At 46.3% G+C, this 25,948-nt stretch overlaps 1 protein-coding gene across 1 annotated transcript; it reads left to right on the forward strand.

Moving 5' to 3' along the window:
- The first annotated feature begins 1,866 nt into the window (after positions 1-1,866).
- Positions 1,867-25,208, forward strand: METRN (meteorin, glial cell differentiation regulator). Its single transcript, XM_061599178.1, has 4 exons — positions 1,867-2,315; positions 10,905-11,329; positions 13,243-13,308; positions 18,292-25,208. Exons 1-4 carry the CDS (start codon positions 2,227-2,229, stop codon positions 18,606-18,608), a joined length of 897 nt encoding a protein of 298 aa, XP_061455162.1. The 5' UTR covers positions 1,867-2,226; the 3' UTR covers positions 18,609-25,208.
- Positions 25,209-25,948: the final 740 nt, after the last annotated feature.

Raw genomic sequence — 25,948 nt, forward strand, 5'->3', positions numbered from 1 at the left:
TCTAAGCGATATTACTACATTCAGAAAAATTGCTGCCTGTTCAGCAATGAATTTATGTATTTATTTTAACATGAGTCTGCCCATGTTACATATACAGCAGGTGATGGGGCTATCTAGACACCTCATGTACCCAGATTGTTTGAGGTCATGCTATAGAAGATAATGCTTCTGAGCTGTTAAAGGACCAGCCCATCACTCCATTCTCCAGGGGGAGGCAGGAGAACGTGAGCTGACCTTACTCTCTGGGTAAATTGTAAGAGGGATCTGGCTGGGAAGTGGTGGCACCAATTACTGGAAGGTTAAAATGCAACTGGCCTACTTTGCAGGGCAGGTGGAAACAGCTGAGCAAGGAAGGGCGTAAGCTGGCTCGCTTGGCCTCTCCTTTCCCTCACATGGTGATAGCAGTGGGATATGGATTGTGTTCTAATCCCATCCTAAAAACTCTTTATCTGGCAAAGGAGGCAATTGGAAAAGCAGACATGTTTTTCTTTTGGGGAAGAAGCTGTAAACTCCCCCTTTTAATTAGGGGATAGACTAAGAAAAAAGTGGCGAGAAAAATTAAAGTGGCAGCAGCACTTGCAGGCAGGGTATATATATATATATATATACATATACACAAATGCACACACACATACATACATATAGGGTGAATGGCATGGGGACAATAGAACTCTGGATCATCCTTACTGGTTGACTTTTGGATCCAAGAAACAAGGAAATCCTGAAAAATGTGTTCTTTTGTGGTCACATTTTCTAGTATTTTAAGAGTGCTCTAGAAGCAATGAGCAGTTGTGGGGATGGTATGATGGGGGAATGGTATGACGGGGGAAGGTTGTACTACTGGGGGAATTAGCACCACTTTTTGCTCTCAGCCTCAGAGGAAGGCAATGGTAAACTCCCTCTGAATACAGCTTACGATGAAAACACTATTCATAGGGTCGCCATAAGTCGGAACTGACTTGAAGGCAGCCCATTTCCATTTCCCCCTCCCAACTTATTCTGAACTGTTGTATTTTGTAACTTGTAAAGAAAGCTTGGTTATACATAACAAAAACACTGATCTTCTCACTCTCCAAGAACAATGGGCTATACCTGTCCAACAAACTTTTACTTAGAGCAGCAGACCCTCTGACATGGATGGCAAATGGAAATGGACTGCCTTCTAGTCGATCCCGACTTATGGCGACCCTATGAACAGGGTTTTCATGGTAAGCAGTATTCAGAGGGGGTTTACCACTGCCTTCCTCTGAGGCTGAGAGGCAGCGACTGGCCACAGGTCACTCAGTCAGCTTCATGGCTGTGCGGGGATTCAAACCTTCGTTTCCCAGGTCGTAGTCCAACACCTTAACCACTACACCACACTGGCTCTCTCTGACATGGAAAGAGGTACGTTATTCATGTCCACTAATTTCAGTGGGTTTGCTCTGAGCAGGAGTAACTCTGGATCCAACCGAATACTTCGGCCTCCTTTGTAAAAACAATCCCCAACAACACAACATTCTAATTCATCTTAATAGCATGAGATTTAAATGACGAGTAGCTTAAATGATTATTATTTTTAATGCACTCAGCACCCTGAAAGAAGTTCCCAAAGCAAGCCTGCCTGCAATGGGCCTCCACACATCTGGACAAGAATATTTTCAGACCGGTTTTTAAGTCCCCCCCCCATTTATTTATTTATTTATTTATTTATTTATTTGAAACCACATTGTTCTCAGAACCACTAGTTGTTAATCTGGGGGAAATCGCACCCTCCCCTTTGTCTCCATTCCGATTGGCTGAAAGTTTTCCAGCTTCGTTTCGATTGGGAAATCACAGGGCATCCCTCCCTCCCTCTCCCTCCACGCGCATTCAGTGCCTAGCGCTACCCGGGTTGAAACTGACCAGCCCTCGGAAGGCGCATTAGTCAGTTTCAAACTCACCACGATGAGGCTCTTGGGAGCGACCCATCTCGCCTCTCCTCTCCCTTGCCCCCAATTGCAGCTTCTCTCCGGACGAGCCGGGGCGAGAACGCGCTCTTTTGCAGCCTGAAAGAGGGAGAGCAAGAGAGCGATCCTTGCAAGGCAGCAGGAGATAAGCCGGCACAGTAAGGAGATGGACGAGGAGAAGCTGCGGGCGTTGCTAACTCCGCCGACGCATTCCAGGACGGTGCTCCAAAAGGGTCCATTCCCTTACATTTGATTCCCTCTTCTCCCTCCTGCATTCGCCAGGGGAAGAGATCTGAAGATGCCTTTGGCGTTCAGGCTCTTTTGCCTGTTTCTTCTGGATGCAGCCCTTGGCAGTTACTCAGAGGATCAGTGCAGCTGGAAGGGGAGGTAAGGAACAGGGACTTTCCTGTGCTTTGGCTTCAAAACGTGTGGCTGAAACTGCTGCTGCTTGACTTTTGTTCATGTGCAGAGGTTTTCTTTCTTCCCTTCCCCACCCTTTTTTGTTCAGTCTTAAAAATATTGGGTTGTCTCCTTCCAGGCCTGTTGAGCTCCGTACTAGATATAGGGGTTCTCCTAGAGATCGAGAGGGTTAATGGGGGGCGTAGCTGTTCAAGGAGGAATGAGATGTTGGAAACTGAAGCTGTGCAAGGGGGAGCAATTCTCAGAGGTGTATATCCGACTAAGATTTTACTCAGAGTAGACCTACTGAAATGAATAGACCGCAGGCGTGTTAATTTCAGTTGGGTCTACTCTGTGTAGGATTAACACTGGACACAAACCCATGGTTTGCTTTAAAGCAAGTAAGTAAGTTCATGGCTGAAGCAACGATGGAGGTTGTGTTCAACGAACTTTCACTTAGAGGAGACCCATGGAAATGAACGGCCTCCATTTGTCATGGCTACTACTTTCAATGGGTCTATTCCGAGTAAAAGTTAGTTGACTAGAACCCTGGGCCTTTATGCTGGAAAAGCACGGTGGTTTGGCAGCCTCCTTATCTGATTGATTTCATTTTTTTCATAGAATTACAGTGGGACTTAGCAGGGTTTTTTTCTAGCAATAGGAGATTGAGAGTGTCATCCTATACATGTGTACTCAAAAGTAAGCCCCACTGAGCTCAGTGCGTCTTTCTTCCAGATAGGCTGCAATCCTATGCATATTTATCTTGCTCAGTTTAAGTTTGAGAGAGACGGGAGTACTGGAATCTCCTGTTCTTTGAAAATGGTTTCCCAGAAAGATAAGTGAAATAATGTTTGCTTAGAGTTTAACTTTCCCCTGGCTTAATAAACATGTACCACCCTAAACCATCTTGCGCAATGGCCATATTCTGGACTTCTACCAGAGACTCCTGACCTAGGTTGGCTGAAACTGATGGAAAGTAATGTTGTGGACTGACCTTTTGCACCTATGAGAGGCCTAATCAATGGAAAGGAGAGGAATGGTGTGATGTGTGCCAAGGTTAATTGTCTCTAGGGATCTTCATTTCCTTGGCCCAGAAATCTAGTACTCTCCATGGGATTCCTTATTTTTTTTTTGCTGTGGTTGCATCTACAATTGGTGTTACTCAGAGCAGACCTGTTGGAATTGATGGACGTCTAACTTAGGCCCGTTAACTGCACTTTGTCTACTTTGAGTAAAAACATAAAGAGTTCTTCTGGATCAGGCCAATGGTGGCCCATCTAGTCCACCATCCTGTTCTCACAGTGGCAAGCCAGATGTCTCTAGGAAGCCTGCAAGCAGGACCTGATCACAAGAGCACTTACCCCTCCTGCGACTTCCAGCAACTTGACATTCAGAATCATACTGTCTCCAACTGTGGGTACAAATTGGATGCAACCATATGTTACGTTGTCATCCTGATCTTCTCATAGGCACAGGGTGGTATTGATAGTTCCCCTAGCCTATTATCCTATCCTCACAACAACCCTGTGAGGTAGGTTGGACTGAAAGTAGTCAGCCTAAAATCACTTATTTGGCTTTGTGGCTTTGAACCCAGATCACGGCAGTCTACCCTCATACAACACTGTCTGCCTGTCTACTGAACTGCCAATATTTTCTTGATTACTGCCTTTCAGCTGCAACCACTTATTTGTAGGGTTGTCTTACTTTTGAAAAAAAGTTGGTGAAAGACCTCCAAGAGGATGGTGTAGAGCTGAAAAGGCTTCAGAAAAGGGTCACCAAAATGATCAAGGGACAGGAGCAACTCCACTGTGAGGAAGTCAATGCATAGCAAGAAGAAGTTGAGTAGAGAGAGGTGTGGGTTTTTTTCCCATAATAGTAGAATCCAGGGCTGGCCAATGAAGCTGAATAGGCAACGGAGAGAATTTCTTTGCACAGAACATAGTTAAATTATGGAATTTACTCTCATAAGAAGCTATGATGGCCACCAACTTGGATGGCTTTTAAAGAGGATTAGACAAATTCATGGAGGATGAAGCTATCAATGGCCACTAGCCACAATGGCTCTGCTCTGCCTCTACTGTCGGATGTGCTTCTGAATACCAGTTGCTATAAACCACAGGAGGGGAGAGTGCTCTTGCGCTCAGGCCCTGGTTTCAGGCTTCCCACAGGCATCTGGTTGGCCACAGTGAGAACAGGATGCTGGACTAGATGGGCCGCTGGCCTGACCCAGCTGTAAGGCTCTACTTGTGCTCTTAAAAATCTGGGGTTTAGTTTATAAATTTACATCAGAAAACAATAGTTTTGAAACAAGAAGCATGCTTTTTTTAGAATTTGCACATGTATGTTGCAGCACTTACCATTTTAGAAAATACATACTTTTTTCTTTGTTTAAGACACATTCCCTCTTTGTGTGTGAGAGAGAAGGGGGAAAGCCTGTTTTATAATGGATCTTGTCATTTGCATTTTGTAAGTATGACAAATTATGGGGGGGATCCTCTTCTGGCTGATTAACTAGGGGCGTCATTTTATTTATTTATTTTTCAAAGTAACTGATTAACCAGTTTAAACATTGCAACCGTTTTGTGATGTGTGCAACATCATTAGCGGTAGCAAACCAAATCTGTAAAGATTTCTGGATTTGGCACCAAGAGTTTCCATCCGAAATGCTTAGTTTGTTGTAAAATTATATCCAAACTTTTCTATAATTGAAGCTGGCTACACTTCACTGTATACATGCCTAGATTGAGATGCAGCGGTCAGAAGAACCGCTGTGCTGGACTGAAGCCTCAGCCTTTAAAAAAAAACAGATGACAAGCTGCGTGATTGGAGGCAGTGGTACAGTTAGGTAATTTTAGATGATGGGGTTTATGGTCTTACGTCCTCCCCCTCCCCTTGATGGTCATGTGCTTTCTTCCAAATGTGGCGAGACAGCCCTGCTGCATTTTGGGGGCCTCCTACTCATTCTGCTGAGTGGGGCCCTGGTCATCTGCCCCAAAATCTGGCTCTGATGAAGAAGAAAATGTTCGAGTTGGACAGAACTCTTCTGAACTATTACTGCTTCTGGAACTCATACTGTTTCTTGTATCTTTATAAAAGGGGAATCTGTTTCATGTTGGACGCTGAAATTTGATGCACAGAAGATGGGACAGACCAGAGCCAGGGGTGAGGGACCTTTGGCCCTCAGGATATAGCTGAACAACTCCCATCAACCCCAGCAAGCATAGTCAATGCCCCAGGGATTATAGGAGTTGTAGTTCAGCAACAGAGCCAGTGTGGTGTAGTGGTTAAGGTGCTGGACTATGACCTGGGATACCAGGGTTCGAATCCCCACACAGGCATGAAGCTCACTGGGTGACCTTGGGCTAGTCACTGCCTCTCAGCCTCAGAGGGAGGCAATGGTAAACCCCCTCTGAATACCGCTTACCATGAAAACCCTATTCATAGGGTCACCATAAGTCGGAATTGACTTGAAGGCAGTCCATCATCATCATCAGTTCAGCAACATCTGGAGGGCCAAATGTTCCCTGCACCAGGACGACAGGGAAGGAGGCAGCCTCTGTGTGTAGGCTCATTTACAGGACATCATAGCCAGCAGGGTAGATAAGAAGTCAATGCAGAGAGTGGAGCACTGCTGTATTAGGCACTTGACCAGGCCATCACCTGCTCTATGGTCTTCAAGGACAGACCCTTGTGGCATGCATTACAGTAGCCAAGCGAATGACTTGCAGAGTTGAGCAACACTAGAAATTCATCTTTCAAGTTTCAGTTTAAGTATCGCCTTGCACTTGAAATGCACAGAGAAAATGTATTGACAGTTTGCATTGGAACTGTTATTATAATCATTCTTTCTTCCTACGCGCACACACTTTATTTGTTACAGTTGTGGGAAAGGCAAAAAAAAAGGCCTTAATGACAAGCCACCGTAGATTTTTCAGGGGGGCTTTTCAAGCAGGTTGTTAAAGCCTCGCTAAACAGCTCACGCTGGGTTTGGTGAGCAAACACCCTCTCCAAAGGCCCCTGCTTAAGCAGCTGTTCCCCCTGGGAGATCAGGCCTATGTTACCCTATAGAGCAAAGGTCGTGGCAACAGCTAGGCTTAACCAATTCAGCTTTTCAGGCACAGACAGCTGACCAGAGCCAGTGTGCATTATGATTATTTGTTATTATGCCGTCAATGTGCATGATACATTTTGGAGAGTACAAGGGGACAAGTCTCTGTCCTGAGGAGCTAATGACCTCAGATTAAACGTGGGGGGAAACACCAGAGGTAGAATATTCAGGGGAACAATGTGTGATTCTTTCAGGACCCCTCCCTACGGCTGTGTGAGTGTATTCCCCAGCGTGTCCTTGATCCAGTAATTGTGTTAGTGGTGGATTTATTCTGCTTCGGTTTGTTGCGCAGTAATTTCAAGTATGGTCACATTCACACCAGGCATTTATCCCACCATTATTCCACTTGAAGCAGTCGTGGCTTCACCCAAAGGATCCTGGGAAGGGTAGTTTGTGAAAGTAGCTGAGAGCTGAAAGGAGACTCTTATTCTCCTCACGGAGCTATAACCTTTCAGAGCGGTTTAACAACCTTCCCAGAGAACTCTGGGAATTGTAGCTTGGTGGGGAGTATTGGGGTCTAACCACTCTCAGCCCATTTCACAAACTACACTTTCCAGGATTCTTTGGGGGAAGCCAGGACTGTTTAAAGCAGGATAAAAGTGGAATAAACGTCGGGTGTGAATGTGTTTTAAGAAGGCAAGCAGTTGGGGGCTGGCTGCGGGCAGACTATGGTTGGTGGAGCAGTGCCCCATTCAGGCCAACATCCCAGTCTGTACTGATTGGCTGGGGTAAGACAGAAGTGAGGAACTTCAGGCCTGGGGGCCAAATGTGGCCCTCCAGCCTCTCTGTCTGGACCTTGGAGCTCTCTCTCTAGGCCACACGCCCCACCAGTTCTGATCCATGCCCTCCTTGAGTGCTTTTGCCTAGTCAGCACATGTCCCAGAGCGGTAATAAAGGCTCGTTCTTGGCTGGATGGAGGGGTCTGTGTATATATATGTAGAAACCTCACCTTGGCATGGCTGGACTGGCGCCGCTTCTACCAGGCTATGCTTTCTTGCTTTCCTCTCCCCTCTGTAGAGTTACCAGGTCTCCAGTGTTTGGCCAGAGTCTCTGGTTTTTGGGGGCCCCTCCAGCTCTCTGGCTAGCACCCCTTAATCTCCAGATGCTCAGCTTCAATTAAAAAAAAATTAAGTTTCTAGGTGGTCTGGTTCCCGAGATATACACCAAAACGTCAGCCGCCGTCCCCGCAACTGTTTAATCTATTTAACTGATACGACACTGAAGTTGGTTCCTAGTTCCCAGTTCCTTATTTCCTTGAAAGTTCAAAACACTAAAAAAGAAGAGTTGACAAATACAGCAACTTCAAACCAAACTTAACATGTCTCTGAACCCCAAAATATATGTTGGGGTACCCTGTATGATATATCACTGTGATCGGGGGACTCTCCCCATCAAGAATAACAATATATTTATGCAATCAAAGTCATCAGGCTTCTGATATTATCATAAATACATAATGATGTCATGAAATCATAAAAAATAAGTAACTGGGGGTGCCCACCCCAAACTCTGCTCTGGGACAGCACAAATCATATACCCCAGGAAAGGGGAGGGTGTCCTCTACGAGATGCCACTATGTCCCGCCTGGCCCAGAGCTTCTGCTGGGCGCAGGACACAGAAGAGGGCATCTATACAAAATCAAAGCAGAAAAAGACATACAGGAAAAATAAGTAATTGGGGATGTCCACCCCAAAATCTGCTCTGGGCCAGGACAAATCATACACCCCATGAAAGGGGAGGGTGTCCTCTATGAGATGCCACTGTGTACCACCTGGCCCAGAGCTTCTGCTGGGTGCAGGGGAAGGATAAGGGCATCTATGCAGACAGAAAGGGTAGAGAATCTTCTTACTCTTACTAATTTCTCAAGACCTCTTTCTGAAGTGAAGGGTCAGATCTGTAAAGAAGTTTGGAGCAGCCACATTAAAAGATAAGGGCAGGGCATTCCAGGCAGGGGGTTGCCAACCCTGCTTGGATATGGATCTCTTTGCAGAGGATCCCTAGTCAAGCTTTACCAACAGCACAATCCAAACTATATCTACTCAGAAGTAAGTCCTGTTGAGTTCTATGGGGGCTTAGTCCCTTAGTACGTGTGTTTAGAATTGCAGCCTTCAGGGGCATCCATCTTTACTCCCGAATGCTCCCATCTAACATCTCCACAACACTAGGCTCCTTTCTTCCTACAGTGACCTTCTGGTGACTGGCCTGGCCTGAAGGTACTTAAATCCTTCTTGCTGAAGGCAAGTAGGCTAGATTAAATGTTCCCTACCCAGGCTCCATCTTTTAGCTAAGATGTCAAGCTTATTTTCCAGTCAGATTTTTTTTTTAATTGTACACTCCAAGCAACTGTGGCTGATGCTTAATGTATCATGCTTAATGACATCACTTGGGCCCGCCCCGTGACATCACTCAGGCCCGCCCCATGACATCACTTGGGCCCGCCCCTAAAATCTCAGGTTTTGGGATGCTTCTGACCTGGCAACCCTACCCCTCTGTGCCCCTTTTGGGTCGTGTCATGACTTTTTAGATTGCAAACCTGGGTGTGTTGTGTTTATTTCAGAGCTTGGAAAAGTTACTTTTTTTGAACTACAACTCCCGTCAGGCCCAGCCAACATTATGCTGGCTGGGGCTGATGGGAGTTGTAGTTCAAAAAAGTAACTTTCCCAAGCTCTGGTTTATTTATTGATAATGAAGCCGCTCTGGGAGACTTTCCAGCTGAAGAGTGGGATAGAAATGCTTTGAATAAATGCAAACCAAGTAAATGACAAGCCAGCACAGTGAATATTTTTATCTTGTGTTCTAGGTATAGTCTAATAGAGTGTTGTTGTTTTTGAAATTAAAGTACTCATCGATTTGTATTTTCCCAGGGCTGATGACTGACCAGTATCAATTTAGATTGTCCAGAATAATAATTTAATCCAGAGGCCTCTGGCTGACTATCAACCACCTCTGTTTTAAACCTCAAAGTACAAAAGAAAACAAAATTGGCATTTGCTCCTCTCATTAATCCTGTGGCACAACTTTTCTTCCTCTTGTGTTGTATGCAGAATGTTTAAAAAGAAAATGGGGGAAAATATCTGCAGGCATAGCATTTTGTAAGAATTTGGGGAGGGGGCAATTCATCCTTCTGGGTTGTATTCATTGTTAGACATAGAGTAGGCCCATTGAAATGAATAGGTAACTTAATTGGAGACAATCCTGTTTCTGAACAGGTGTGTGTGTATATATATATGTACTTATATACACTTATGTATATACTTGCAGTCCATGAACTGAGGAATCTCCAGGCTTCATTCAAAAAGTAGTAGCCAAGCCTCTTTTATCATAATTATCCTTATATCCAGTCAATCACTACGCTCTGCAGGTGAGGGCCTCCTGCAGATACCATCTTATCAGGAGGTCCGTTCCACCCAACAGCAGGAAGGGGACCTTTAGTGTGATGGCCCCTACCCTTTGGAATTCCCTCCCCTTAAATATTACCATCTCTTATCTTTTGGGAGCCTACTGAAGACCTTCCCCTTTCAACAAGCCTTTTAAGTAAAGACCTTATCCCAGTCTGTGCCTGTGTTGGAACTGCTTTTTAAGACTTTTTTAAAAAAAGCTTTTTGTTTTTTTAAAGATGTTTTGTTTTAACGTGTTTTTAAAAATGTTTTGTTCTGACATATTTTAAAGTCTGTTTTTATGATATTTGAGAATGTTTTTTAGTGTTTTCGTTTGCCACCCTGGGCTCCTGCTGTGAGGAAGGGTGGGATATCAATTAAATAAACAAATAAATGAAGTCCTCCTTTTTGTGGGTCCTCTAGAGGGCAGCACAATAGGGTTTTGGATGGGTGTGTGTGGGTGACACAACTGCAGCCCCTGTTGTTCGGCGATCTTGATCCTTCTCCAGAAAAAGACAGATTTTTGCTGCGAAATGGCAAGTGTCTTCGACCATCTGGATGGCCTTGTGCTGCAAGAGATGCCTTTCTGTTCATGGATTGGGGACAGGGCGTCCAGGTGTCCGACTTTACAGAGGACAGTCCTCTATTCCAAGAATGGGGAGCATCAGGCCGGGGGAGGGGGAGATGCACCTCTCCAGGCCTCCCTGTCTGGCCCCCGGAACCCTCCCTTGGCCCACCCCTCTTTCACCCCCCCTCCAGTGTTTTTGCCTGTCCTCAATGTGTCCTTGAACACTGATGCCTCTTGTTTGGATGGATGGAGGATAGAGAGGGGTGTGAGGATGTGTAGAAACCAGCGCCATGGTACAAAGGTGCATTTGCCATCATTGCCCTGCACACTTTTGACTCTTTGTGTACCAACCACTGGCATGTGTCCCACGAGAGGCATAAGACATTGTTACCTTTCCCCTAAAATCCGTATGCCATGCATTGTCCTGACTTTATTAGGCGTTGGCAAAACTGCCCCAAGTATGAGGCAACCCTTTGACCAACGGGGTCCTTCTTACGCTGTCTCCGTTCTCCCCTCTCTGGCAGTGGCCTGTCCCAAGAAGCAGGCAGCGTGGAACAGATCTCTTTGCACTGCGCTGAGGGGTCCCTGGAGTGGCTGTATCCGGCGGGAGCCTTGCGCCTGAGCCTCTTCCCCCGCCTTCCCACCGGCAGCACCAGCGGGGAGAACCCCAGGCGGGTGACGGCCTGCATCAAGTCCTCCAGCAGTTTCTGTGGAGCTCAGATTTACTTGGAGCGGGATGGCGTTCTGGAGCTTCTTCTCTCCGAGGCCGATGCCGTCGTGCAGCCCAAAGTGCGCTGCTTTAGCTGGCTCCCCAAGGAGAAGGTTGCCCTGTTCCTCCAATCCACCTTACACCAGGACATCAGCCGGCGGATCGCCGCCTTCCGCTATGAGTTGCGGGGCGACTGGAACTCCCACTTCTCGTGGCCGTCCAGAAACCTCAGCACGGAAGGTAAACCTCGCGTGGGTTTTGCGGCTGGGTTGGTGGGGAGTGTTTGGCTTTGCGATGCATCTGTGCCGGCGTTTTCCAAAACGTCTTGACTGCAGAGCCGCCCCTCCAAAGGAGACTTTATCCTCCGGCTTCCCAAAGCCAGCAACAACCATCTGTTAAGCACATGAGCATGCAGAGATTTACATAGGAAGCTGCTTTATACTGAATCGGACCCGCTGGACCATCTCGCTCCATGCTGTCTACACTGACTGGCAGCTGCTCTCCAGGGTTTCAGACAGGGAGTCTCTCCCAGCCCCACTTGGAGATACCAGGGATTGAACCTGGGACCTTCTGCATGCAAAGTGGATGCTCTGCCACTGAGCTACAGCCCTTCTCCAGATCCTTGTGCACAGAGACAAAACTCTACTCAGAAACCCCAAATTATCGCTTGTGCTAAACATAGAGTTTAGAACAGCTTTTGCCTTTCCTGGCACCCTCCAGATGTTTTGAACTGCATCTCCCATCAGCCCCAGCTGGGGGTGACAGGAGCTGTTATCCAAAGTATCTGGAGAGTGACAGGATGGGGAAAGCTGGTTTAGAAAACTGGTTTAGGAAAGCTGGCTTCCAAACATATGGGTAACCCATGGTTTACAGTTCCTCTGCCGTCTTCTCAGCACTCCTGTTTCTATGATTCAGGCAGCAGTAACTCTGGTTTGTCAGTTCACCCATCACACCACGACCTAAGCAACCCTCCTTAACCGTGGTTTGACATGATATCTGCATTCAGCCTGAAGAAGAATGAAGTTGACCGCCTTCCTAAAATGCTCCATAGGGATTCGCGATGCTAGCTAGCTAGAATTTTACTGTCCCAACCAGAAGTTTCTCCTCTTAGCCCAAATGTGGGGAGCCTTTTTCAGACTACCTCATGGTCAACCTTCTGGGGGCCGGAAGTGAGTGAGGCAACAGATATGACTGTTACCGCAATGGGCTGCGTTCTGGCCGTGCAAAAATCAAAGGCTCCTACGTGCAGGCATCATCATCACTGTTCCAGGGCACATTTGAGCCAGGCGCAAAAGCACTTTAGGAGGGTGGGAGCAGGTCCAGTGAGGAATGTCGCCCTGGGCTCCTACTGGGAGGAACGGCTTGATATAAAGTAAGTCAACTGGGGAGAATTGTGATGGCCAGGTAGAGAGGGCTGGAAGGATTATTTGGCTCCCAGACTTGAGGTTCCTTGCCCCTGTCTTAGCCCAGTTTCACAGCTGGTTCCACAATTTCAGGTTCAACAGCACGCTAGGGCTGTCTCCAGACTGACAAGAAAGCATACCTTTCCCAGGGGATGTTTTACACATAGGTCCAAAGGACCTCTCCACATGCCCTGAGGCACCCTCGGTGCCAGAATGTTCCTCAACGAAAGGCGGCAATGGTCTCGTTTGATTGCCAGGCTTAGGAAAGGGGCAAGAAGGGACTGTTGCTTTTCTGGATGCTGTGTGGGCCTCCCTCGTGGCAAGGGGAGGCGGTGGGCTAGTAACCCGAGCCACCCGGAGCGCGCTTGGCAATCAAAAACACAAGGCCAGAGGAGGAACATCTAATCGGCCTCATCTCTGAGCTAACAAAAGTCTAGTGTGCCGCAGCCCACGGGGGACTCCTCCGCCAAGCTGTTCAGCTGCACTCAAGATAAGGCCTGAACATGGTTACCGTAGCAACCTAGGCACTCTACCCAGCTGGTTTCTCAAGATGAGGCTTTGTCTTAAGAAACTTTGACACCCAGGCCAGAGTGCAAGGCACAGGCCCCATCCGCACCATACATTTAAAGCACTTTAATACCACTCTGAATGGTCATGCCTTCCCCCAAAGAATCCTGGGAACTGTAGTTTGACTGTGAGGTGAGGGCTTCCCTTGGGTGAGTGACTGTTTGTTTATTTTCTCTTTGGAAGACACAGGGACTTGCCGGCCGTGTAACAACACTGAGATTCTGATGGCTGTTTGCACTAGTGATTTTGGTGAGTACATCTTCCTCAGCGTAGATTTTCACCACTCCTTTTTTCACCGTTGTAAATGGCTGCAGCTACAAGGGAAAGATGTCAGGTACAACATAAAAAAGAAGCCATAGGAGGTTCTTCACCTGCAAGTCTTCCTCCCAGTTTCCATTTCTCAGGGCTGGCCCTAACATTAGGCAGAGTGGTTTGTTTAAACCACAGTTTCCCATTCAATCCACACTGGGAAGCTTTGGTTTAACCTCAGACCGCATACCCAGATGTGCAACCAGTGTCTAGGGTACTTTCTAGCATACAGCAGGCCAATTCAGAAATAACAATCTCAACCTAATTTACCATGGTTCTATCACTACAAACCAGGATATGAAACCAGGGTCTGACCTTGGTTTCAGGTTCTCAGTTTGGATGTGAGGGAGAATCATGTTTTAAACAAACTATGAGAGAAGTGCTAAAGTGCATGATGGGGAAATTTGGGCATGGCTCCAGATTTTTGGCCATAGAAACCATGGTTTAGGTCAAGATCATTATATCTGAATGTCCCATATGCTTTGCAATCCTTATCCCATTCATCATCACAACCAACATTGTGAGGTAGGCCAAAGTCATAACATCTGAATTGACCCAATGTGTTTTGCAGTCCTTATCCTATTCAACTTCACAGCCAACCCTGTGAAGTAGGTTCTCCCTGTCCCCATTTTACAGATGAGGAGGTAAGGCGGAAAGATTGTGACTTGCCTAAGCTCTTTCTTTTGTAAACACTGAAAGGGAAAAAATGCCAACGAAATCACTCTTAGTAATGTGCGTGCAGCTGTGAAAGCGGAAATCTTCCGGAGCTCTGCCTCTGTCCTTGCTGCCGGCCGGGCTGGGCTGAGGCACCAGCAGTAAGAGCTGCCCCACAGAGCAACTGCCTCTCCAGCTGGCATTGTGCGGCCTTTCAATGCTCCCTTTTAAATGTCTGCACACTCACGGCTGTCTGCGCAGTGGGCAGTTGCCAATTGTTGCCCTGCACGATTTGCTAACCTCCAGATTTGCAACTCTAAACAATGGGGGACGGAGGTCACAGGGTTTGCTGGCTGCCCACTCTGGGGTTGCCACAGCAACCAGGAAGTCAAACAGAAGAACAAAAGGAGTTGCCACGCCGGCTCAGATCCCGAGCCTGTCAGAATGATCTCGGATTCTTGCTGATTTGGAGGAAGCTTAATCTACCTTCACGCAAACAGGCTAATAGCACAATTGCATTCTAGCACTGGCTAGATCTGACCAATGATGTTCTGCGATAGCCTTTCCGGAGCCCCTTCTGTTGATTTTATTTTACTTTTTTGGTTAAGAACATCTATGCTGCCGTTTGGTGTGGGGAACCCCCGCCATGGCTTACATTAAGGAAAATCAAATGAAATGTCTAAAAGCAACATTTTAAAGCATCAATTTGGAAACGCCAACAAATATAGAGAAGCCAAGCAAGCAAAAAAGGTCAAATGCTTCCCCAAACAAGTAAGCTTTGCAATTTGCCTAAAGGAGAGTCAGGGAATGTAAGAACAGCCAGATCCACACCATACATTTCAAGTACATCTAACACACATTTAAAGCACAGGACATCCCCTAAATAATCATGGGAATTGTAGTTTATTATGGTAAGGGTGCTGGGAAGTTGTTGCTCTGTGAAGGAAAAACCACATTTCCCAGGATTCTTTGGGGGAAGTCACCTGCTTGTGTGTCATTTAAATATATCGTGTAGGTCTGCCCACCATTAGAACCTCAGGTCTGGGGGCCATATGTGGCCCTCTTGGCATCTCTCTCCAGCCCTCAGGACTCTCTCTAGGCCACACCCCCTCTCTAGGCCACACCCCCTCTCTAGGCCACACCCCCTCTCTAGGCCACACCCCTCACCGACCCTGCTCCATGAGCTCCCCAAGTCCTTTTGCCAAGCTGAAATGATGTGTCCTTGAACTGCGACAATGCCTCTTGCTTGCATGGATGGCAGACAAAACGAGGTGCATGTAGAAACCGGATGTTGTTGGGCTGTGTTCAGTTTAAAGTGGTGTGTGTGTGGAACCTGTGGCCCTCCAGATGTTCTTGGACTCCAGCTTCCATCATCCCTGACCGTGGACCATGTTTGCTGAAGTCGCTGAGAGGCAGAATCCAAAAACATCTGGATGGTCACAGGTTCCCCATCCATGGTTCAAAGCTTCACCTATTTGAATCCAATGTTATGGGGCACAAACCTACCCCTGGCACAGTTTTCATTGTGCAATTTACACATAAGTAGACTGATATGGTCGTCTTCCTAGGGCATTGTCACAAATTGTCACCCGTACAACGCTCCCAAATTTCAGCCAGTTATCAGTTACCGTTTTCCTTCTGCAAACAAAAACCAAACCACCTAGGCCTAGGGCATAAATGTCCCCGAAATGCGTTGGGATGGATTGACTACCCCAGCCAATGTTAGTGGATTTGGGCAGTAAAAAAACACACCTCGTCGTTGTTTTCATAGAAAAATGGTCAGGGACAGGTCAACAAGGAATCAAATGCGCAGAAACATTCTCCCTCCTCTCTGAATAAGTGTATTCCGGCTCTGGGTGTTTGGGTATTGTCAAGCTCATGTCTTCTGATGCCACAGGCACCAGCGGTGGCCAGATTGGGACCTGACAGGCACAGTCGTTATCTGGGATCAAAGTATCAGCCCACCATACACTGGAACTCTCATTGGGGTAGAAAATACACCCCGAAAACCATTAGCATGATTTTTTTCCTTGAGATTGAATGAAGGCTGCAATCCTTACTTGTAAGCAAACACCACTGAACTCAGTGGGACTTGCTTCAAAGTAAATGGGCTCCTGCTGGGAGGAAGTGCGGGATATAAATCAAATAATACATACATCCATACATAAAATAAACAGGTCCAGGGTGCTTGAGCCTCCAGTCTTGAGTCACCCTTCTCTGTTGCTTTGTCTGCCTCTTGCTTTCTCCTTTCTTCTGCTGCCAATATTCTTCCTACACCTAGAATTTCCGGTTTCCCACCACTTAGTTGCTCCTTTGAATTGGAAGCCCCTCCCCAAAATATGCTACCTTCCATTCCATTCATTGCCACCTTCAAGATGGTTGTTTTTAAAGTAACACACATACTTTTTCTATACTTGTACATCCATTTCCCCTCTTATTAAATAAATGCGAACCTTTAAAAAAATAGTTGAAAAATTGCTCCAGGGATTAGGGGGAAGGGAGGAGTTGTGGGGATGTCGTGGGTGCACAAGGCATTTGGCCCTGTTCATGACTCACTTTCTTGCAGAATCTGCCCCCCCCCCAGTCAGTCTTGGCAAGACGGCTTTCAAACTGGGTCCATAGCCATACAAATATTGCATCTATCTTCACCCTTCAGAAATCCTTTGAGAGTGGCATATGATCGCATGGCACTTACAGTGCAATCCGATGCATGTCTGCCGCACTGGATTCAATGGGTCTTGCTCCCAGGTAAGTTTTACCTGGATTCTAGCTGTGCTACCCAGTGCCCACTTAGCCCATTAGGTGGCCTGGATTCCCAGCTTTCATTTTTAAAAAAGCACAAGTCTCTAGCCCTTGTGGATCCAGAGCTACAAGGCACAATGCGGAGGCAGTTTTCTGCCCATTTTGTGAGAAATCAGCCTATTCCGAATCCTGCCTTCCATTGTTCTTCGCCAATGAAGGGCGCCTCACCTGCCCGGAGAAAATCAACAATATTAGTGTGGCTGCCTACTGCATATGCAGAATCTAGGAGTTTAGAAAACTGCACATGCTCACTTGATCGACACTTGCAGCTCCACCCCTTGTCCATAGACTTTCTGGTTGAGTCAGCAAGGAGAAGCAGCCTTCATCTCAGTTGCCTCTGTGTCTCAAGGGTATGGGTTAGGGTTAGGGTTAGGGAGTGTCTGCCTGCCATCGGGTCTGGATCCACTAAATGTTCCCTTCCTGAACAAACACGAGATATTAAAGCAAATCTCTCTGTAGAAAAGGCTGCAATATTTGTGTGTGCATTTTTCAGGCCTGCCCCCCCCCCCCGTTAAATGGTGCTTCCTCTCAAGTAAAGTTGCATTGGAATGCAGCCTCACTCACCCTTTTGCCCAGCAGAGTCTCTGTTGAGCAATTCAGAAAAGGCTAAAAAGTTTTTTTTTATATACATATCCTTCTTCAAAATGCCTGGCAGACGTAGTTGGTACAGGCAACCTCTTGGTAACAATGTCGCTTTTCACTGATGCTTTGCTGGCTTTTTGTTTTATGCTGGCTTTTTAGACTGTTGCATTGACTTGTTTTATATTTGTTTCCATTTTGTGTTTTATTATGTTTTTGTATTGATTGTGTATTTTTATTGTTTTTTATTATGTTTATAAGCTGCCCTGAGCTCTGTTTTTAACAGCGGAAGGGCAGGATATAAATCCTCTTAATAAATAAATATTCCATAGTGTTGGCAACTAGGCATTTAAGGCTGAAAATGTGAAGGTTTTTTTTTAAAGGATTCCTCACATCCTCCCCCAGTTTTTGATGATAATTACTAGGCACAAAAACAAAAGTGGACAATGAAATAATTAACAATGTCAATTTGCATAATTAGCAAATAATTTGCATAATATGCAAAGTAGCCTGTCCAGATTTGTGGAACTGGAATATGGCAACCCAGCTGATGGAGGCCAAGGAAAGATGCTTTTCTAGAACTTTGGCGATGTAAAGACCTTTTTTAGAAGGGCATTTGGTTTATAAGAAGCATTTTAAATTCCTCATGGTATGTCTGATTCTCACATACACACACACTTTGATATTATTACCACATAGCTGTTCTGTAAATAACTAGTATGTCATACTGACTCCATTATATTTTTAGTCTTTAAGCCGCTGGCCATTTGGATTTGATCTGCTATTCTATGTTTTTGTTTCTGGTTACCATTAGCCAGTAGAAATTTTAAAAATGAATGAATGTTTCCGTTTTCTGTACTCCTCTCCCTTCGTGTCCCCGCCCCCCAGTCATCCGTGGCAATATCCGGACAGTCTCCAATGACATGGAGTCACAAGAATCCATCATCAGTGTGAGTGCCACTCGGGTCCACCGCCAAAAGTTTGCCTTGTTCCAACCGGTTGGCAAATACGGGAAATCCGTAGGCAGCATCCGAACCCTCCTGCGATGTGGGGTGAAGCCAGGACCTGGCAGCTTCCTGTTCACCGGCTGGCTTCATTTTGGGGAGGCCTGGCTCAGCTGTGCCCCTCGCTATAAAGACTTCCGCCACATCTATGAGGGCGCACGCCAAGCTCATGAAAACCCCTGTGAAGTTTCACTGGACTGATTTGCGATGAGATGGGGTGGGCAAATGAACTCCTGCCCCAGATGTTGAGAAAGGGACAGGATTTCACAGGCACTCACGTAAACGGCGTTTCCCAGCTAAACAGTGGGAGGCGAAAGGGAACAGAGAGGCAACAACCTCTTCTCTTTCCTGCATGAGACTGGTGGGTCTACCCTGTAACTTTTTCACTGGTCTCTCCAGCAAAATGAGGTGTTGTGGTCTGGGGCAGGGCAACTGAGCTGCCGTCCTAAGTTGGGACACACCATGAATTTCTGAGAGGGAATTGGTCCAGCATCTCCCAATGTGGAAAACATGGTCTTGCTTGGGATTTTTTAATCCTATTTCCCACTGGAGCACCAAATCAAAATGCATGACTCTTTAAAACAAGTACATGAACCCCCCTTCCTTTTTGTTTTCCTCCAAGCAAACCCCCTCTTACTTTTGCCTTTGGATTGCAGCATAGAGATCACAGTCCCTCCCAACAGGAAACAGGGTCCTATGCAAGAGGCCACCTCCGTAGCTGCCCCTGCCTCTTTCCCAGTCGCTTGAGGGGCCATGGACACCTGCAAAGCGACTCTCTTCCCTTCTGTGGCTTCCAAGGCAGAACAGCACCAGCCTCTGTCACCCAGGATAACTTCTCTGCTGCTGACGGAAACCATAAGAGGAACGGGATTCTGTATCTGAGAAATACAACCTTGATTTTCATTTTTTTTTTCCTCATTGGGACACTTTGGTCTGGTGGAAAGACATCGGGTAGGAAGACCGAGTGAGCAAGTGCTAGAATGGTCAGTGGACTTGTGCATGGTTCTGAGAAACAAAAACAACTTTTGCATCTACCTACGCTTGGAGATGCCACAGGGATGGTGATAACCTGTGGGCCCTTCAGATGATGTTAGACGTCCACTCCCATCAGCCCCACCCAGTATGGCCAGTGTTCAGGAATGATGGGAGTTGTAGGTTCAGCAAGACCCTCAATTGTGTTATATCCAGCCTCGCGTGCTTCTATATTCAGCCTCACATGCTTCTCTGCCCTACATGAAGTGCGTCCGTCAAAGACTGTGAAGATGAACAGATTGATTTAGCTATCTGGTCCATGTCTTAATGGATTTCTAACTTAGCCTCAACGATGAGCTCAGGTGTTCTAGCCCTCGGCTGCTGTCATGACTTTTCTTGGCAAAACTGCATTGCCTGTCCCTCACTTTGGGGGTGTGGGCCCTGTGGCCCTTCAGATATTGTTGGACTCCAGTTTCCATTAGCTCTTACCATTGGCTATGCTAGTCAAGCCTGAAGGGAGATGGGCTGGCAAACTTGGAATCAATTGTGCAAATTGGCAGAGAGAGAGAGAGAGAGAGAGAGAGTAAAAATATGCAGATATGTGTAATTTTCATTCTTTATCCAGGCTGCAAAATTGAACTTTCCTGGGCACAGAATTTGAATTTCATATACATGGCCGTGAGAAAGGGACAGAAGACGGAGCCAGAGTGGACGTTCTTCCTCAGTCAGTGCACACGCTGGATGGTATTCCATGCTAGTCCTACTCAGAGCACAATAGGATAGTGGCAAATTCAGCAGGCTCCCTTCGTGGTAGTCGCACTATGCCCCCTCACAGCCATGTTCCTCCTAGGATTCACTGTCTCTTCTGCATTTACAGAATTATAGACACAGAATAAAACTGTTGTCTGTATAGCCTTCTGCCCATCACCTATCTCTCTCAACTGGGGCTAAATGTTGCCAGAATGTTGATTTTAAGAATTCTGAAATGATAGCCAAGCGTGGGACTAGGATTTGAGAGACTAAAGTACTTTGCCATGAAGCTCACTTCTCATTACCCTAGGAGACAATCAGCATGAAATAGGAGGCATGTGTTAGCTACTGAGAAGAGTCTTTTCTCTGCCTGACTCATCTCTTTCACTCTGATTGGTGCCAATCAGCACAAAACAACAAAGAAGCATGCTGTTAGTCAAGTGAGAGGACTATTCTCAGTGGCTAACACACTCCCCTTTTATGCTATTGGGCTTGTCATAGGGACCCTGCTCCCAAAAAAGTAAAGGGTCTACAACCCTTGCCACCCCAGATGACTACACCCGTCAGAGTAAAACACTTCCAGTTAATTGGCATGACCTAAGTTAGGTTCATTGAATTCAATGGGTCACCAATGATAGCTGTAGAAGAGGAGGTGGAAAGTTATGAACAAAATTTCTGGTGGCGAAGGCAGCTTGGCTGCAAAGAGGGATGCAAACATCCAATTGCTACCGGCATCAAAAGAACTGCTCTTGGTGCCCAGGTTGTTGAAGAAGTCAGGAAGCAGGTTCTTTGCTCTTCTTGTGCTGCTGTGTGTGGGAATCAGACATCTCCTCACTCCCTCTGATCTTCCGAGGTTAGCATCCAGGTAAGACTAACCCTTGGCCCTAAATTGCTTAATTAGCAGCAGTGATGAAAAAGGAGAATCTGGGGCAGGGGGAGGAGAGACCAGAACCTAGGAGCAAAAACCACATCTTTGTTCACACTGGTGCACTTGGGTCTCCGTTCTTCTGCCCTGCTGCCTAGAAAATTTGTCTGGCTCCTAATATTTGCCAAGAAGCAGCAACCCTGGTTGTAACAGTGAAATGTTTGTTTACATATCCTCGGCAGAGTAGCTCGGAAGAGCTGCTAGATCCTAGAGACATTTAGGGAGTTCCTACCCACTTCTAACTTCCTCTGGCATTTGGAAGTGATTAGCAATGCAGCCAGCATTGAGCGTGTCACACATTCACGTGGATGATGTTTCTGCTCAGTGATGTCCCAGCAAACCCCCTACAAAAAAAAGTGTTGCGTCCAATGCAAGTTCTACTATGGGTAGACCCAATGAAGTGAGTGAATGTGCCTGAGTCCATCGGATACAACCTTAAGTTTTTCAGAGTTTGGACAGAGTTGCAGTCTAAATGTGAAGTTGTTGTTAGCCATCTTTTTCCCATGATGCAATGTAACAAAAATCTCTGTCCAGCTATTCATTCTCTGTCTCTCTCTCTCTCTCTCTCTGGGCTCATCCATGCATCTGTATAATTTGTTATGTAGGCCCCTTTGTGCTGCCATTAATTTGTCCTCATCCATGGTCTCCTCCAGTTGCTGCCTTCCAACTCTTTCCCCTCCCTTGATCCAGAGTTTCAAATACCAACTATACACTGAAAAGGGGAGAAACAGTGATTACAGTCACTGAGGAGCGAGGCCAGTTGCTTTGATTCATGGCTTAACCTCTTTCTGTATCTCCTGCTTCTGTTGGGTTCCCATTGGCTCCCTCACACCTTCCCTACAAATCTGAGCCAATCAGCAACACAAGATGAAAAGAGGGGGGAGCTTGTAAACATAAAAGGGCCTGCCTGCAAGTACGGATGAGGAAAAAGTATGATTTGAGTATGGAGAAAGTGCAAAGCAATCAGGTTTGGACTCCCAGTGGACAATTCCAATAAGGAAAATGAGGTTTTTTAGTATTGTCTGAATGAGCGCTCCCTCTCCCTCTCTCCCCTCCACACATTGGTTGAATGTGTGCACAGATTCTAAATGCATGAACTCTGAGACCTGTTGATGAGACTTGCGCAATCCATGCAACTCATTATTTCTTGGAGCACGAAGGGTGCTATTAGTGCATGCCCAAATATGGGCCTGTGTGCACACACTCGTGACAGCCAGTGTGGCTTAGTGGTTAGAGTGTTGGACTATGTCCTGGGAGACCAGGGTTTGAATCCCCACACAGTCATGAAGCTCACTGGGTGACCTGGGGCCAGGCACTGCCTCAGCCTCAGAGGAAGGCAGTGGTAAACCCCAGAGCTTGGCAAAGTTACTTTTTTGAACTACAACTCCCATCAGCCCAGTCCAGTGGCCATGCTGGCTGGGGCTGATGGGAGTTGTAGTTCAAAAAAAGTAACTTTTCCAAGCTCTGAATACCGCTTGCCATGAAAACCCTGCTCATAGGGTCACCATCAGTCGGAATCGACTTGAAGGCGGTCCAATTTCCAATTTCATTTTATGTGCATACTCGTACGTGAAGGGTACCATGACTCTGACTTCTCCTCAGCAAACAAAAAAGTGTGCACAGGGCTGAACAGAGGGCAGGTGTGGCTATTCAACTCCCATGGTCATGTCACAATTGGAATCCAATTTGCAGCAGTGGCGGCTGGTGGTTCCATGTCAGTCGGGCAGTGGAATCCGCTCTGGGTTTTAGCCCGAACTTTCAAGGAGTTGTCCAATGTGCACCAGCCCCACTGACCCAGAGCCGCCACTACCTGTATTTTTTAGACATTGGCAAACAGAAATAGAATAAATCTCACCATAGCAGGAAAGACTGTGACCTATGTGTGCTTGCTCCGCTTGCTGTCCAGGTGCTCACTGCAGATGGGCAATTTCAACCCCCCCCTCCACACACACAGTTCTCCATTATTAGGGTTCCTTCTCTTTAAACTGGACTTTAAACTTCCTTCCAGTGAGGATGCTTTCTCTTGTAAAGTAGGAAGCTTGACTACCATGTGTGTAAAAATCCCTCAGCCACCTCTCCCTGACAATAAAAAAAAAACTACAAATTTCCTGCCCTTTTAGGACATGTTACAATCAGTTGTTTAAGAAGTCTGCGTCATTCTGCCTAATGGCAGAGCCAACCGCAACAGATTTCTCCCTCTCCCATTCTGGCACCCAGATCCCCCCCCCCATCTGAGATGGAGGTTGCCTCAGAATGCCCAACATTAACTTCTGTTGAAGAAGTCTTCAGACCATATAAAATACAATACAAACAAGTGCAATTTTTTAAAAAGAAAATGGAAACCCCAAAATTAGAATATTAAGAACATTATAAATGACCTCAAAGACAGTTATATGGCCCATTGATCAGACTTCCCCCCACCCCCCATTAAACTGGCGCCTTACCTGCAACCCTCCTACTCACAAACTGGTTAGATCCACTTAAAAGAAGATTCAATTTGTCTTTGGCCTCCCTGTTTCTCATATGGTCAAGAAATGGGGATAAATAATGTTTCCTGTTGTTGGAATGCAACTGACATTCCAGTAAATAGTGGGCCAGATCTTCCATTTCATTTGCTCCACAAAAGCAAAGTCTATCTTGCCCTGAAAGCTCCCTTGTTGCATCATGGTATCTGTTTGCTCAAGACAACTAAAGGCCATGCGTTGATCACTTTTCATTGGGAGAAACAGGTATTTTTCTTCCTGACATTGGGTATTAGCCCTTGCTAACCATTTCATAGACCTTGTGTTCAACAGGGCAGCCATATCCATCTAACCTCTGGTGTCTACTATTCTCTTTGTTTAAGAACATTTCTTATATTGGGATTAGAAGCGTTCGGATTGCCGAATGACTGGCCGAGAGTGGCTGACCTGTGGCCTTCCAGCTGCTGATGGACTACAGCTCCCATCATCCCTGTGCCATTGGCCATGCTGGCTGGGGCTGAGATCAGTTGGAAGGTGCCACAACATCTGTAGGGCCACAGGTCTCCCACCCTTGCAAGAGCAGGGCCATCTCTGCTGAAGCACCTGATTCTGTTGTCCAGCTTAGAGCACCACAATTGGCACCGCGCCAGTTTTCTCAGCTTCGACGGCCCATGAATTGATTGTTTGATCACACTGGAGCAGCAAAATAGTCACTGTGCGATGCAGAGGTGTTATGTGTGTGTGAAGAAACCACCAGAGCAGCCCCAAAGCACGGCTGTTGTCCTTGCATCAACTTCTGGCGCCATGATTCCATCATAATGCAATTCCTCTGGCAAGGCCTTGTTGTAGATCAGTAGTTCTGTGTGCAAACTCATCCGGACAAACCTTTAATTCAAATCACAATTGTTTTCACAAGCAGCGTCAAGAACATATTTTCAGTCTGGCATGCATCACTTCCGAGTGTAATGCAGGACAGACCGCAGACAAGGGGCCAGTTGTCAATTGACAGTGCAATCATTAAGCATGTCTACTCAGAAGTAAATCCCAGTGAGTCTAACAGGACTTACTCCCAGGAAAGTGTGAATAGGATTGCAGCCGGGATGTCCATTTTAGCCAATGTAGTTTTTCTACTCAAGTTACAGATATGAGAAATGCAAACAATTTAAGCTTGAGAAAATAGCCTGTTGACCTACCACCTTAAATCAGTTTTATTAATCCAGTTTAAATTAGAACCACTGAAAATCTCAATGTAGGCCAACCTTTAAGCCTAGTTTTCAGGAATTATTATTTTACAAGTGAGGATTGAAGGAGTATCATATGTGCACTAAAGTTATAACGATACCAAATTTATGGTTTTGTTTTTTAAATCTGCATTGCATTGTCATGTTTATGTGTGGTTTTTTTTCTTTTTAAAAAGTGAAATGTTAATATAAAGTGAATTGCCGCTGATAGAAAGGCATTGCCAGATATGGTCTGGCCATTTGTAGTCATTTTTAGACCAAAATAAAAATAAAAATACTGAGATCTGTAATATTTTAAATATAGTTTTTGTACATATTCATGTCTGTGTACAGGTCAAGAGACAAATCGGACTCTATGTAGGTTGTAATGGTGAAGATCCCCCCCTTATCTGTTCATTTTTAATCTTGTATTTGTCTTTTGGAGGAGAAGAATAAAACTAATTCTTAGTAATGCCTGGCTGGCAGTGATTTCTCTCTCTGGTTTGGTTTATTCCCCCCCCCCTTGATAGTCTTCAAACAAAACGAATGAAGCAGTCAAGGATAGCTGGAGGATGGTCAGCTAGCTCATGCTTCATCTAGGCAAGCCATTGACGCAGCAGCGGCCAAATGAGCTTGAATAATTGAACAAGCCCTGGAATGCGCGGTAGCTGAGGGCAAGGCCAGAGCATTGATTTTGGCACCTGAGGCGGAAAATCCCAATGAGGTGCGCACACACGCACAAACAATAACTGACTATTTGCCACCTCGGACTAGTTTCCCAGAATCTGCTGCCTCGGGCCAAACTGCCGCAGCCAGGTTTGCTTCGTTCACACATCAAGTGCGGGGAAGGGACGGGGCTGTTTGCATGCAGTGCAACACGTGAGTGAAAGCGATGGAGCCGTTAGGAAGCTGAGCTCTGTGGCTTCAAGCGCTTTCTCCCCATAGACCAGGTCTCTTCTGGTGTCACAGCTGGACTGGGAGATAACTGTTCGAAGCAGTCGTGAGAAACCTCAGCCCTGAGGTCCTGACGCGGCCCTCCACAGCTGTCTCTATCTGGCCCTCGGCACTCTCTGCAGGCCACAGATCTCACTGGTCCTCCTTTGCAATCTGAGTATTTTTCGCCTGGGTAGAATGCCTCTTTGAACCCTGATCATGGCCCTTGCTGGTCTAGATGGAGGACAGGGATGAGTGTGTGTGCGGGTGTGCGTGCAT

This window comes from Rhineura floridana, chromosome 17, assembly GCF_030035675.1.
Source record: "Rhineura floridana isolate rRhiFlo1 chromosome 17, rRhiFlo1.hap2, whole genome shotgun sequence".
In the NCBI taxonomy this organism is placed as follows: Eukaryota; Metazoa; Chordata; class Lepidosauria; order Squamata; family Rhineuridae; genus Rhineura; species Rhineura floridana.